We start from the raw sequence: 16,315 nt of genomic DNA, 5'->3' as shown, positions 1-16,315 counted from the left end.
GATTTTCTTACCAAGTGACTGGACTCAAGAAAAGATTTTTCAAAAAAAAAAAAACCCAAACCACAAACCCCTCAAGCAAATTGTAAAATGACATTTCCTTAATTTAAACCCTCAATAAAATTCACCTTTATGTGTTAGTTAAATTCTACAGCAGTCTTTTAACTTTCCCCTTTTTTAAACATAGGCTAAACAGTACCATGAGTTCAGGTGTGGATATAATCTGAATTCTGCTTTCTTGTGTTACCTTGCTCAATGCATAAACCCACCATTTTTTCCAGTATTTAAGGATGGTCATCAGAAATTTTTTGTATTTTTTTGAGAAGGCCATCACACCTCTAAAGTAATGTTTCTGGCAAAACAGATAAATTTTAAGCAAAGGAGTGGGCAGCTGTTGAGTAGCTGAGCTATCTATATGGGCTGGAGTTAGTATATCCATTTCAGAACCTATATATCCCTTAATGTCTGGAGGCTTGCAAGGAGTTATTTTTACTCATGAATATACCATCAGGCAGTGGATAATCACGAGAAAAGGTCAAATTTGTTCTTAGTAGAAGTAGGTCACGCCTGTGCACCAGGGAACCAGATTCTCAAACCCATCCAACTGGTTTAAATATACAAAAAAGCCCCAATGAAAGCATCAGCATTTCTCTGAACTGTTTCAGCTTCTAAAACTGTTTTTACAAAGAGCAGTTCAGATGATTATGCAAAACAATGCAGGGCATGAAGGAAGAATGTGAAGGGAAGAGATAAAAAACAAGTATATGCATCTGATCATAGAATAAAGAATCACAGAACAGTTTGGGTTGGAAAGAACTTTTAAGGTCATCTAGTCCAACCCCCCTACAATAAGCAGGGACATCTTCAACTAACCCAGTGGGTCCAAATGTCCTATAGTCTGCACCAAATTGATTAGTCTTTTTCCTTTTTTTTACTTTTTTTTTTTTTCCTGAGGTTTGTGGAAATGCTATCTTCATCACCCATAGACATAAAGCTGTATTACACCAAAGTAAGGAAGGGAAAGAATCAGACCATGTCAGCTGTGTGTGTTTCACTGTTTTCTTTGGATAAATAGTCTCTTTCCCCTGTTTTGCCTGAGCCTTTCACACAGCCATAGGGGAGAGAAAAATATTTAAAAAAAAAAAAAAAATAGGAACGTGTGGCTGTAAAATCACAAACATCAACACTGAAACTTGGGAGCAGATATGATATTGTGGATTATGATTTTTAAAATTATTTAGATGTAGATTTCATGCTGGGGGGCTTCCTCTGATTAATATTTTTCAAATGCTTTAAGGACATGGGACAGAAAATACAATAATTGTTCTAGTAATAATTATGCATTTAATCCTTTTGATCATAATTGTTTAAGAAAGAACACTTTACAGGATGATTTAAATGTGTGATACTAGGTTTCATTATTTTGAAAAAAGTGAGAACCCAGTGAAAAAGGGCAGCAAAAAAAAAGGGAATTTAATTAAAAGGAACTTGATTTAGAGTTGACTGATATTTTGGGGTCATCGGAGAGAGGAGAACAATTATTAAGTACTCCAGAAGTCAGCACACAGACTGATTTTTAAGTGTTCTGAGGCAAGAGAGCACCTTCCCTATCATGAAGGTTAATGATGGGACTTAATGGAGAATTTAAATTCCTGTTGGCAGACTGGACCACTTCTGTCCTAACAGGCTGACATCAGTGGAAAGATGTTCATGAAGCCACTTCAGTGAACATTTAAGTGCTATGTTTAGAGCCTGGTAAGATGATACAGTGCCCTTGCTCTGCATCTGTGCTTGGTGAGCAATTGAGAAATGTAAAGTAGTCCCAATGCTCTTACTCCAACAAAAAGGGGACAAAACCCTGGCCAGAGCATCAAGAGGTATAAGGCCTGTTCCTATATCCTGCAGTGTCTCTGAGACTAGGGACAAGTCACTGTACTGCTCTCTGCTGCTTACTCCACCTCATCTGTGGAAAAGTGGTGACATTTATCCAATCTCATAAAGCTTGCTGGGATTTGTGGATGTTACACCTCGAGTAGCATTGTTCTACTTGGTAACTGCCCCATTATAATACCCAGCTGTCCAGGCAGACTAAACAGCAGCGACTGCATGCTTTTCTTGACTGTGGAAAAGCATCAGACTGGCTTTACATTCCCAGTTGCTCACACAGAGCAAATACGGAGTCACAGAACTATCATCATTGCAGTGTCTAAATATAGCAGTTAAATGTTCTTTGAAGTCTCTTTGTGATCATCTTTCCTCTCTGTTTTGATCCAGAAAGAAGAGATACAGTCCATTCTGGCACCTGGCCTATAAGTGTACGGCCATACAGTCAGCAGATTTGCAAATTAAAATCTAAAAAATACATATATAATCAAATAGACACATAATGCAAAATACATGGCAAAACCTGGCTATGGACATAACTGAAAAAAAGTAATTTTGGACTTATATTAAGTGGATTTCAGATACAGTAAAGTATGATGGAAATTAGGAAAGCAGTACATTACAAATGGCTGTAATGTACATTGTGCACACCAGGTAATAGACAGTAATTTTTAATTAAGATGCTTTTTAAGAAAAACAGTGACTCTGTTTCCTGTAATTCTTTGTTATGAAAAGGCACTGTGTTCTAGCTGAAAACACAGGGATATTTAGTCCAACAAAGTAACCTTAAGGAGAGAACAGAATGGATTTTGCCATTTATTATTTTTTTTTTAATTCATTAGAATGCATTTGTTTCACAAAATATATCCTGAAGAACACTGTAGTAAGGTCTGAAAGTGATGAATATGTGCCATGCTGGGACTGTCCTGCAAGCACAGAGATTAAACTGACAATTGCTAAATGACATTTGTTTTTTTCGCAAAATAAACCATGAGTTCAATATCAGAAGCATTAATACCAGCACTTCAGTGGTGGAGGTCAGGGCTGGACTGCATTAGGCTGCATTCTCTAGGGTTTACTTCCTCAAAGAGAGGGCAGATGAGATGGGAAATCATGTTCCATCTCTGCCCTAAAACCGGCTCAGAGGAATGTCATATATCTATCCTTTCCCTGGATTGTTTTGGGTTTTTCCAGCTATATGCTTGTGGCAGGAGAGCCTAAACCTTCTACACATCTAAGGAATCTCTCCAATGACAACGCTTGGACACACAGCTAGTGTGCTCCGAGGTACTCCAACTTTTCCATGCTGAGGACCATCCTTCTGATGCCAGGATGATTTGGCTGACTTTGATCACTTAATCTGCAGCTACCAGTCCTTTTGCCTGCCTCAACAAATCTCATTACTTCAAACATAGCCTTCTGAGTTTTCAAGAATTATATTGGTTCACATATGTGTGGTCTGTAAGCATGACGAGCTAGCACCATTTCTTTTTGGTTTCTTATTTTTAATGTGGGGAATCAAACAAAATGTCTCTGGCTTTTGATCTTACTGGAAAATGCTCTCTTTTTGTTCATTCTGTGAGTGCAAAGGAAGATTTGTGACAGACAAATATAATCAGCAACAAATATGTCCGTGGCCTGTCAAAACAATTGTTATTACAAACTTTGGTTCCATTTTCAGACCTGTCACTGAGGGGTTGTATTAGATTAATGTAAAGTATTGATCTGGCATGGATGGATTCTGCCAAATGGAATAAGTTTAAAAAATGTTGATGGGTTATTTATTTATATTAGCAGGCTTTCTGCTGGAATAAAAATTATCCTCTTTCTTGTAGCTATTGCAAAAGACAAAAGGCACAATTTCTGTCTAGTATACTGTGGCTGACTAGAAAGTGGTTTGTGTGCCTGATCCAAACTAAATGGATAATTCTTTGAGATATTGTAGTTCACAAATGTGACTTATCTTAGGCAAATCAGTCTACATGCTCTTTTCCTCCCCATCCTAAAAGACAGATTCTGTCTTGTTGATCTTTGCTGTAGCTACTTTGAGATTCTTAGACTAAAGATCTTTTTATACAGTATAAATATTTATAATGATGGTCTATATAGAATCAGGTTTCAATTTCCTGTACTCCAAAAATACACCCATAAAATATGCTGTGCACTTTATGGTTGTCCAAAATAGCAACACTCAAAATAGAGCTTGGATGCCAATATGCTATCAAGAAGAGAAATTAAACTGATCCTAGAGTGTGGAAGCACAGGCTCTTTGTTTTTGCCTGTCTATATGTTTGGTCACTGTTTTCACACTAAGATCAAAAACTGAAGGAGATGAAAGCTCTAGAGGACTGGATGTTTCCCAAAAAGGATTAATTAAGAATTAAAAGGATTTTACCTTTTAACTGAGCTTCACATCTTTGGTAGTATGTCATTTCAGCACCTCTTGTTGTAAAGTGTTCATTTCAGACTCAGTAATCCCTCAGACAGTGAATAAAAACTCACTGATCCTTGAGTCTGCCAGAAGAGGGTATGGTCAAGATGTAACAATGACCAAAAATAGAAAGATTTTGATCTTGGATAAATTAATTTCAGGGCTGGCTCTTCTTAAAACCAGACCTGCCTAGTTAGAAAGAAAGATGTAATCACTTTTAAACCAATTGCTAGCAGTTTTAAAAATGTGTATAAATAATGGCTACAACTTTTTGGATAAGAGGTGGAGCTGAATCTAGTTTGATCATTGCTCTTCAGTACCAACACTAAAATTCAGGGAACTGGAAAGTGCTGAGGAGGCAAGCAAAAAGAAGTGCAGAAGTTGTGCCTATTCCTGGAAAATCAAGCTCATGGTGGACTTAGAAGATTGTCATGGTAACACAGAGCCACTAAATACTGACTCCAAGTCCCATTTGAAGGTCTGAGGCCCAGAAGAAAGAACAGAGTATTATTACTGTGTAAGTCAATCCAGGATCATATAAATCAAAGCTCCAGAGTAAGGGGGTCTGTATTTCCTTTGATGGTTAGAGAGCTCAATAGTTGCTTTCATTCTGGCATCCCATAAGCTAACATTAGTTATGTTGATAGTCTTTGCTATAAACTCTACAAATACGGGAGATTGAATATGAAAATATGTTAGAGCAGCTTTACAACTTGGGCCACAATCTGATTGTGAGAGGGAACAAGACTCCCTTATGTGGTGACAAGCAGTGCATAATGAGCTCCAATCTCAGGATCTCTTTAGACTACAATGGGCTTTTTCTTCCCCCAGCTCTGCATTAAGAAAACACCAATTCACTTCTCTAAAGGCAGGATCATGCCAAAAGGCAGCATGTTTGATGGAGACCTGACTGATGGTTCGACAAACCTTTAATATGTTCTGATAGAATGGGGACTTGCACTTTCTTAGAAGCACATGCTTTTTCCTGATGTGCCTCCATAGGATCTTCTCCTAGAGGGCTGAATCTACATGGCAAGAGAAACACTGAAGGGAAAGAGCTTCAAAATCTCTAAAAAGCTAAGCATTCACCAATGATCTACTCACACTTAAGGTACTGGTCAATGTGATGAATGCTAGCTGCCCGTTCATATTGCTACTTAAAAAATAGGTCTGGAGGAAACAACACAAGCGTGTGGATGTAATTTTTGTTTACTGTTTGAACCTCAGCTGGATTACCATAGTGTGGAAAGCAAAGGAGTAGCAAAAATACAGGTTACAAGAGACACAGAGGTGAAGCGAGGCCGTTGTGGTGATTCAATTAAAAAAAGACAACAATGACCGTAACAGCTGGCAAACGGTGGCTTCTTGATGTTCCAGTTCATATACATGCCACAGACACCTATAGGCTCAGACACACTGAATTTTAGTGAAGCGGGCATGCCAGATATCAACTTCTAGCAGGAGTCTGGATGATTAGGGGATAAAATAGTTTGAGGCACCATTTCTGTGCAAAGAGAGTGCCAGCCAGGTAGAAAAATTCTAAAGTGGAAGCAAACAAAGGGACAAAGTGAGACTAAAGTTTGACAGTTAGTAGAAGTGCTGCATTGTGATGGATAGTGCTAAAGTGCCTTGGTATTCAGACTTATCCTCCATTCATTTGTGAAAGTCTGAAATACTATTGGAAAAGATTTTAGGATTAATTAGAGAAGTGAGAGTCCTACCAGGAAGCTTTCCACTCTAAGAGTTGTATTCCCCTGACTGTTAAATCATCCTTGAACGGGACAGAAGTTTTTCCTGCTTTGGAGAAGATGGGGAGGATCTAGAAGATTACTCAAGCAGATGAGGACACTGGGACCAGCAGGGAGAGAGGTCTGTTGTTGGCACTTCCTGTGGGATGAGAGGACCTGCTAAGAACATCCAGCTCTCCAGTATGATAGCTTTCACAGAGGTATTAACTCTCTGAGCTTCCTTAGCATAACTGCTTTGGTTTCTGGTAGACCCAGATGCTATTCCAAGATAAATACCTTTTGCAAATGCTCATTCTGTTTTGGCACCTGGCTTTAGCTGTTCTGGCAAAAAGTGAGGTGGTGTGAGCTGTATCACTGCTAAGTGGTTTTGGTCAGGCTGGTTTGACAATATTTCTAATCTTTCTTAAGAGTAGACCAAATATGGCTCTGCCAGAAGTCTGGGAAGCAGTCTCCAAGGAGAAAGTGACTCAGGCGGAAATTGAGGTGGGCCCCAGATGAAAATGTAATTCAAAATTGTCTGACTGTAAAAAGGCAAAAAAAGATAAGGCTTTACGAATGCAGTGAACTGTAATACAGGTTCTCCTGTTAATTTCTTGTTTCCTATGTCATGCCAGGTCTATTGCTTCACCATCTTCATAAAAGACTAAATGCCCTCTTAAAAAGAAAAATTCTCACTATGATTTAGTTTATTTTCCATATCCCAAGGCACTATTTTTTATGACTTTTAATGCCAGCATAAATCTCGGAAATTACATCAACTTTCTATGGAGTAACACTTTCATGAACTGAAAATCAACCACCCTGTCCAGTTTGGAAAATTTGTCATTGAGCTAAGGCTTTAGAATATTTGGAGAAATATAAATTACAATGTACTATTCCATTCAAATTCAAACATTTAGCTTTGTGCTTTGAGTCAAGTCTATTTTGTATGAGTGCTGTTGAGTATTTCTAAATCAAACTCGAGCTTTGCAATGAATCAGCCCCTCTGTTGCACTCAGTCTTTTTACCAATTGTGTTTTGTGTTATTTTTTTTTCTCTTTTCCCCATGGCAACATTTAATTCCTTAAAAGTGGAAGCCTGAGAGTTGATTACCATTATCATGGTAACTAGGTGTGTGCCTTTAAGTGTTTGAGACAGGGTTTTCCAGCCTTGCAGGGGGCATCTTGCTTTTTTCAGATGAAAACCAGCAGAACTCAGTGTCAGCCCTGGTGGTGGAGTCTGCCTGTCAGCTTTGAAGAGCTCTTATGGAATAAGAAATACTGTTCTGGCCCCAGGTGTTGTATCATTCTAACACCAAGGTGATTGAAAAAAGCAGTATACTGATAAAAACGTGCCTTGATATCTTGCAAGCATAAAGTACTGAACAAATTATTTTTAAATCATCTATCTGAAATGGGATGAAGTTGCTGCAAAACTTCTAGTTTTGTCTGTTCTGTTTTTTTTTTTTTTATTACCAATTAGTAATTGATTAGTTTTTGTTGTATCGTTCTCTCCACACACGTTTCTTGCTTGAATAAGATGGAAGTTTTTCCTCAAATCTTGCAAAGAGTCCTACTAGGGAGAGAAAAGGTTTGAGAAAACAATAAGCAGAGGAAGTCCTCTAACTGTAGACAGTGAGGTTTTAAATCTGGAAAGATAAGATATTAGCTGCTGGCATTGACACCTACTGTGATTCTTTTAGAAAAAAAAAACATGAAATTGAATATCAGCCCAAGGACCATGCACTTCTCAAATAAAAAATTACACAGAATGAAAAATACTGCCTAGAAGTCACTTCTCATTGCATCTTTTTTCTTGGCTTCTTGTAATAAACAAGCTCAGTGCTTTTCCAGAGAATTAAATGTTGGCTTATGAGCTTTTGTTTTTTTTAATGTTTCTAGATGAAACTGAGGCACACATTGACTATGAAGATAACTTTCCCGATGACAGATCAATACCTATTGCTGAGAATGACCATGGCAATGGCAAAGAGGAAATTGAGCAGGAGCAAATGCAGCTTTCCTTCAGTAAAAGTTCAGAGGAAGGAAGAACTGGAAGTACTAAAGGGGTTACTCAGCACACAGACATTTCTGAAAAAGGAAGCAGGGCACCAACTGAGTCCCCCGTGTCACTCCTAAGCCAAAAAAACTTGTTTTGGTTTCCATCAGAAAGTTTCAGTGAGCCTGAATCAGAGAAAGAGACAGATGATTCCACTAAAGCACAGTTTTCTGAAGGTGATAACCACATTGGAGGGAAGACAGCCTATGGTGTACCTGGTGCCAAAATATTTTATGACAGTGAGGATTTCCCCATTGGACCCATTCTCACAACTAATGATACAAAGATAACGATGGATGCAGTTGCCATCACTGATGAGTCGTGGTTAGATGGATATCCAGTAACACAAGAGGTGGTAGAGGATGATGAAGAGGGTGATAAAGTTGATGGTTCGATGGGAACAGAAGATGACATCATCCTCACAACTGATCAACCAAATCACGTGGAAGAAAGAAAATCAGGAAATGGCAGCCCAGCTCTGGAAGAGAGCCTAACGCAGATTGTGGCAGCAACAGGGGTGGACGATGAAGGGGCTAAAGAGACACCAGCACCACTTACATCAGTGAGTGGTCTGGAGAACTTTAGTGTGAGCAGGGGTTATGATGATGCCGTGTGGGAACATCCAGCTACATCTCTGGAAACTCTGACTCAGGAGCCCACTACAACGATGCTGTTTGACATAACCAGCTCAAAAACATCCATGTCAGAAACCTCTGTGACCGTCAGCCCCTACACTCCATACACAGAACCAAGAGACACAACCACCTACACAGAACAAGTAGCAACCACTGCACCAGACATCATTACTGACACAGTGTCCCAGGATTTAGCAGAGCAAGAAAGTCTCACTCAGGGCCTTGGAGAAAAGCCCATCCCCACTTCTGAGCCATGTGAAGGAGAGGATTGTCCCAAGTCCAGTAAAGGTGCTATCATAGCAATAATAGTGATTCTTCTCTGCTTGTTACTGGTTGCAGCTGTTCTGGCAGTGTGGTTTTTCAAAAAACGGCAGCAGAAAAATTCTGTCTATAAACTAAATGGAAGGTGTCAGCCCAGACATCACTGTTACCACCACTACCACCACCAGCACATTGAAATGCAGAAAGTCTAACCAGGGGCCTTTTGGCAGAGATCGGAAGAAAAAACATTGATGCTAGAAGACACATGACTCATGGTTGCTAAAATCCAGCAGTGCAGAAAGCAGAAGAAAAAAAGAATGCTAGAAGAACATAGAAGACAGAAGAGATTTCATCCTTTTGAAATTGCAGTCTAGCATATTCGACTTTTCAGAGCTAAAGAATCTGTACATTTTTATCACAAGGGTCTTTTGGAGACACCAGCAGGACACAGTGTGCTCAGTAGTACATCTTCAATTTGTTCCGCTTTTACATTCTGCTCCTATTAATAATAAATTAATTGATTAATTTCTGTGTTACCTGCTTATAATGTAATGGTAGGGCTGGTCAGGCCTCTTTGGTCTGTTCTCAGTAAAAGAGGAAAAGAAGGAGGGAAGAATGGAAGAAGGATGATTTTGGAGCAACCACACGCTTGGTGTTTGCTCCTTTTTTAGAACCTGCCCAAGCTGGTCAGAATAAACCACCATAACAAATTATTACCTGATGTGTCTTAAAGAGAAAAACTATTTGCTACCAGACTTTAATGGATAGTATTGCAATGATTACTAAGGTAATTTTCTTCAATGTTGTGAATTTAACAAGCCACAAATGTTGGATCATTATGCTACTGTTCTGGAAGGTGTTCTTTTAGGCTTAGTGAAGAAATGCCATTCTTATAACTAATCTTCCTGTAGAAATGACGATGTTTCCCCAGAATTCAGAGAATATGGTAAGTGCCATTCTTCCTTCAGTATGAGCAGGAGAGGAGTCAGAGCACCTTTGGATCCAGGTGTTATGATGAATAGCCTCTCATTACAGAGCCAAACGCTGGTAAAGCACTTTCCAGGGGAACCCTGTATAAAGTTGGCTGCTTTCTGAACACAGTGTTGACTGACCAAGATACTGAACTTATATTCACAGCCAGCAGTACCTCTGGCAACTGAAGCCATGTGTAATACTTTGCCATGTGTAATACTTCTGCCATGTGAACTCTGTGGAAGGACTGATTTTTCACCATTCTGCTCCTGCATTGGCTGGAGGGGTGGACATTGGCTCTGGGAGATGGGCAGCCCCTTTGCATGCTGCTTATTGTGGTTTTAAAGATAAAGCAGATCTGGGAAGGAAATAAATTGCACCTAGTTGATAAAATGCACTCAGTTTCTAGACTGGCTGTTGGTGTAAAAGCACGGATGCTTTTCCAACAGCACATTCCATCTCCACCAGTTCCGGAAATGAAGAAAGTGGAATATGTTTTCTAGAATCCCTTAGCATAGTTTGTGTGAGTTTAGTATGAGGTCTTTCTTACTTACATTTCTGAATGAACAAGAGGAAGTCTGGCAACTGTGAATAATCTGCCGGTCAGAAATAAATTCATCTGCCATTCAGCCTTAGTCAAAGAGTAAGAAAAGGTGCCTGGGTGGAATTAATTCCATGTTCTGGCTTGAGTCACAGTGGTAATCACCTCTAACTCCATGGAAGGTAGGCTTTATGAAATGGAGTGCAGAACTGGGCCCATCATACATACAGCCATCAATCTCAGGGCTGGTAAGCAAAAAAAGCATTTTTAGACAATGGCTATGGTTATCTTGGAGAGTTTGACCTCAGAGGGGTAAGAGATGAATCTTGTTGCCTGGCAAGAGCTGTAGTAACTGTACAGATTTGTAAATATGTCTCTGACATATGCATGACTTTATGCTTTTAATGCATTCTACACTATGAAATAACTTAGAATTTCTGTTGTAAACTATTTTTTTTAAAGCAGTTAAAAAAGAAACCCCAACAATGGATTTCACACCAAGCAACTTCATGGAGACTGTTAACTCAACTAAAACATATCATCTGTGATCCCATGGAAATATGCTGAAAAATAAACACAGGAATGTCCATTAAAAATATTGTTTAACTGAAAGGTACAAGTAGGTGTTGCAGTTCTGTGTAGCATCATTGAAAATGAAAAGTCAATTTTATTTGTCCTAGGAACAGAATGTGTAAAAATGAGACTCAAAATACAAATTGATCAAGGATCTTATCTGAGACCTAGAAACACTTGTTATTCATGAACCAGAAGAAAGTGTACATTAACATAATACTTTGGAGGTATTTAAATAAAACTCAAGTTACAAAAACACCAGGAAAGGAAGTGTGTGCTTGTGTTCTTGTGCAAATCATCCAGTTTACCCACAAGTTTATGGAGAAAAGATAGGCCTGTTACTTTCATAATTCTTGTGGAAGGCACTTTGATATCAAGAATATTAGCTAAAAAGTGTTTAGCTTAGACTGCCAGCCCAGTTCTGCTTAAGAACACCTACCCTCCTTTCCAGCATCATTTGCTTGTATTCACAGTATCCACTTTACCAGAATGATTCAGGGAGTTTGGAAAAACTAATAAACAGATGGAGATAAACAGCTCTTCAATGACACATTTGACTTAGACTTCCTTCTGTGTGGGAAACTTGGCTAATCACAGATAATGGGAGTGGCAAACAATATATATATATTATACAAAAAATACAAAATCTTAGCATGATAAAGTCAAAACAGGGTAGGAGATAAATTAACTAGGAATCAAAGCTGAAACTGCCAGCTGCATGTTGAAATTAGGAGAGGAAAAAAAAAGGGGGGGAGTATCAGAAGTGCTTTTGTGGTGGTGACATCCAGCCATTGATCTGTCATAGAAGTCATGTATCATTCTTTTCTAGGGAAATCACATGTTACAACAGGCTGGTCAGAATTTGCCCACTGGAGTCAAGACTGAGATATGATCTCCCTTTCCTCTCCTTTCCTTTGTTAACCTATTAACTTGGCCCCCATTTCATACAGACCTTGTGCTGCTGTGTCTGGACAGAGACTACAAATTGACTTCAGCAGGCTGAAAAGTGACACTGTAGGGTGTAACATCACAGCTACTGGCAATGTTTGGGGGTTCAAACCCTTGCAACCAAAAGGAGGTTGCTCCCCCTTGTACAGAAACACTGGGTTCATGCATTTTAGGTGTTTGCTAAGTTCTCAGGCTGAAATCCCCTCAATTTCTGTGCTTGTCCTAACAATACATAGTTATTGTACTGTACTGCCTTATTGGTTACTGTACCTCAAAATCTATTATGCTGGAGATTTGTTGCTATGGGCATTGGACCCAGCATAGATTGACTTTTTTCTTCAATGATTTATCTTTTTTTTTTTATGCCAAATAATTTGTAATGCAATGATAAAACATAATACATATCTGTGAAAGATCAGAATAGGTAGCTATGAATGACCACTTAAAAATTACCCTTAATAAGAAATTATTATACCATCATAAGGCTTGTCAAACTACAGGGTTTCTACCAGCTCAGGATAATACTTCAGTGTTTAATCCTTTTTCAGATAAGTGATAGTGAGAATGGGGCAAAGGCAGAAAGCCCCTTTTTTATTTTCTTTTAAGTTAATGGACCTATAAATTTACTTCTCTGACTCCCATATTCCCATTTGAAAGTAAGCAAGTTCCATTACTTTGCAAAAGAATTTATCAGGAAGAAAAAGCACATTTGTTACTTCATGATGGTGAAAAGACTGACCCATGAGATATATCAATGGGAAGAAAAAGTTAAAAATAATCAAAGAAAACTTAGAAAGTTTTTCTACAAGAAAAGTTAGCATTTATAAACTTCAAAATTCGAACTCTCTACAGAATTTCATTTCCATATAACATCAGTACTTTAAGGAGAGAGAGAAGGGGAAGGAGGAGAGATGGATGCCTAAACCACTGAATATTTCCTTGCCAAAAATAAATAAATAAAAATGTATCTGTTTTTTTTAGTATTTTCTGCTAGGTACTGAAGAGGACTTAAGATACAAACCCCTGATTTGCTGGGGTGTGCAACCCAACTTACTTTGGCCATTTCTTACTTAACTCCTTTTTTGTATAGAGCTTAAACTCTCCACACTAGGTCATTCAGGTCTTGAGTCACCAGGAAAAAGAAGTCGCTGTTTAAAGTATGGCAGACGACCAAAAGTTCAGACAGCTGCAATGAAGGATTAGTTGTGGGTTTTTCTCACTGCCTTGCTACAAACTGCATCACAGCTCTATGTTCAAACATTATTAAATGAGAATGTTTTCTCTGGCGCAGACTACTCCTCCCCACAGTTTAAGTATTGAATTTTTTTAACTGAAGTAGCTTTGGTTTACAGCTCACATTAGAACTTAAAAACATATTTCCATAGTAGCTGGCATATGCAGGCAACTGTTTATTCTCAGTACCAGCCATAATAAACACTTGTACTTTTATAATCCAACAAATCTTTGTCTAATCACAGCTCCGTTTTCAGAGCTGCAAAATTTGCATGCTATTTAAACCATTTTTCACGAAGACTCTCTTGAAATGGAAATATTTTCTAAGTGTGCCTCCATTATCAATACAGACCAATAATTCATTGTAAAGGATGTGAAGATAAATGGAGGGTATTGATGGCAACAGTACTGAGAAAGAACTCTGTAAAGCAGGACATGCTATCAGATTTTCAGGGGGGGTAGGTTTTCTGGAAAGTATGGAGAAATGACACCTCATTGATTGGATGGGCTCTTTGGGTGAATTAAGAACAGCAACTGACTAACTTTTGGGTTTATATTCTAGCATTCCAAAGCAGTAAAGTTCTGGAAAATGGAGCAATTTGAATTTGCTGTTGGCTCATGCCTTGTCAACAGAAGTAATGAAGGTCTGCTTGCAGGATTGCTATGGCAAATGAAAGGTCCCAGCAGGACATTTGTATCCCCATTGAATTTGCCAGAACTGATCATTCTAGAAGTATTTGTTGATTTTACTGGCAATAGGAATTGCCGAGGCACAGAAGTATGGAGCCTGAAATGCTCTTTTATGGGAGCAAAATTAAGCTTTGAGGAGAAAAATCACTACCATCCTTCTTCCTTTTTTTAATGAATGTTGCCATTTGTGAGGATGAATTCGCAAGGAGCCAGTACTAAAAAGAATTGCTGCTGGTAAGAGTAGGCATTAATTTGAAAGGGACTATAGTCTTAGCAGATTCTGTGAAATGCACTGATTTTCAACCTGTGCATGTCCTCCTTTACCCAAGCTTTAGTTCTTGCATAACAAAGAATGTCCTGACAGCCAGCAGTTGTGTTTTTCACCTAAACAAATATGCACCTCAGTGTGACGGGTTCTAACTCAGTTTAATCTTCAGCTTCCAAGCAGCTCCCCACCATGCAGGACCCCATTCAACAAGAAAACAAGCTCAGGACTCACATGCATGCAGCCCCCTGTGCTACAAATCTGCAAAAGACGGACTTCACCCTCCATTCTCCTCCAAGTAGTGACAGAACGACACGCAGAGGGAATTATTGCAGACTTGCTTGCAAGTACTGACAGAGCATCAGAGGCCAACAGCAGCTACCAGAATAGCCAGCTTTGTTATTAGAAATGTGAGTAATTAAAAAGTGTAGCTATACAGCTCTACAACAGGCAATACTACCGCCAAGGTGGACAGAGATACAGTACCAATGCCGCACTCAAACCTGTCATGTGAACACGGTGTGTTCAACACGATGATGTTTCCATGAGCATCAGCATCATACTGTAAACCTTGCCAAAAGTGGAGACAAATCTAAATATCCCATCATGTTAGGCAGAAGCTGCTGACAACTCACAACTGCAGGAATCTGGGGTGGCAGAAGGGAGGCAGGAATATTCCCACTGCCTCCCAAGAGGAGTTGGCAGGATCGGAAGAAGAGACACTAAGTTATTACAGTCACATGTAAAAGTTGGCATTTAACAATAGCAGCAGGAAAAGAAAAATCACTTGAACGAACCTGAGAATGCTGAAAAAAGCCACAATAAATACTGAAGAACTGGAAGAGAAGCTATTTCTCATTAGAAAAGAACAAGGGTTTGAGAACTGCTTGTACTTATTAAGATGGAACTGGCTTGGGACTGTATGTAGTGGAAATGAAGAAAGCCAGAAAGAAAATCCACAGACACTTGAACAAAATGAAAAAGGGATCACGGTGCCATCTCACGAGTCTGCAAGAGTATCAGTTTCCTCCTCAAGTTAAATTAAATGGTAGAGGACATCAGACTTACTTTAAGTAGGCTTAAGAAAAATAGATCACTGGCTGATGGACATCTTAGTAAACCATGAAACCCCCACCTGAAAAGGCACAATGGGAGGGGAGTTTAGCTGCAAGATCAAGAGGAAATCAGTGAACGTGAGAAGGGATTAGATAAGGAAGCCTTGAAGACCAAATCACAAGCTTGCCAGAAAATTGATAGTACCTGAGAGACTTGCAATAACTACTGAAAAACTGTTTGATGAAGAGGAAAAATAAGGGTTCAGAGGCATCAAACGTATTCCCACTGTAATCCATTGAAGTCAAATGAATCACAAAACAGGTAACTCGGGTGCTTAGTTTTTACTGGTGGACTGAAAATATGGCAGTATTTTACCATGTCCTTTGCTCTTTAAAAAACATAATAGGACTCTCAGACAATGCTGGAAAGGGGAATGGAGTTCTTTAACTGCACAGAAGTAATTCTGGGTGCAAAACAAAGAGGTCCTGGAACTTCCTTTCTCTCATACTTACTGCAGTCTATGCTACTTGCTCCACCAACAGGCAACACCTGATTAGGAGCTTTACACACATGCCATTTCCACATGGGATGTACAGTCATGGAACACCTTGGGCTCAGGTACCTGAATTACAACCATCACTCCTGGAGCCTTTGAAGCTTTGCACTGCAGTACCTACAGACAGCACACAGGAGCAGGGGCACCACAAGGCACCACAGAAACAAACAGCCAGGGGAACAGCCAGAGCTTGGCAGAGCTCTGAAGTCAGTTTGGTAAATGGTGACAGAAAAAAGTGAACTAAAAATGCTGTAAAGCAAAGACAATGTAGATGGATACATCCATCTCCAACACTCTAATGGTGGGATTCCTGGGTTTGAATGCTAAGAGTATCAAAGCTGAAGCTACTGGCTATCACAGAATCACACAATCTTGTGAGCTGAAAGGGACCCAACAAGGATCATGGAGTCCAGCTCCTGGCCCTGCACAGGACACCCCAAGAGTTGCACCATGTGCCTGAGAGCACTGTCCAAACACTTCTTGAGCTC

At 39.3% G+C, this 16,315-nt stretch overlaps 1 protein-coding gene across 1 annotated transcript in view; it reads left to right on the top strand.

Annotated features, from left to right (window-relative positions):
* The window catches only part of SUSD5 (sushi domain containing 5), a 40,462-nt gene extending 29,622 nt beyond the window's left edge, over nt 1–10,840 (top strand). The window contains exon 5 of the mRNA XM_005519079.3: nt 7,941–10,840. Coding sequence (XP_005519136.2) covers nt 7,941–9,205 — 1,265 coding nt within the window. The 3' untranslated portion in view covers nt 9,206–10,840. The remainder of the gene's footprint in view (nt 1–7,940) is intronic.
* Nucleotides 10,841–16,315: the final 5,475 nt, after the last annotated feature.

The sequence above is a fragment of the Pseudopodoces humilis genome, chromosome 1 (assembly GCF_049639895.1).
Source record: "Pseudopodoces humilis isolate 2021_Gansu_Grassland_sample_001 chromosome 1, ASM4963989v1, whole genome shotgun sequence".
Lineage (NCBI taxonomy): Eukaryota > Metazoa > Chordata > Aves > Passeriformes > Paridae > Pseudopodoces > Pseudopodoces humilis.
The sequence above is the reverse complement of the archived record's forward strand: the minus strand, read 5'-3'. Positions and strand labels throughout refer to the sequence as shown.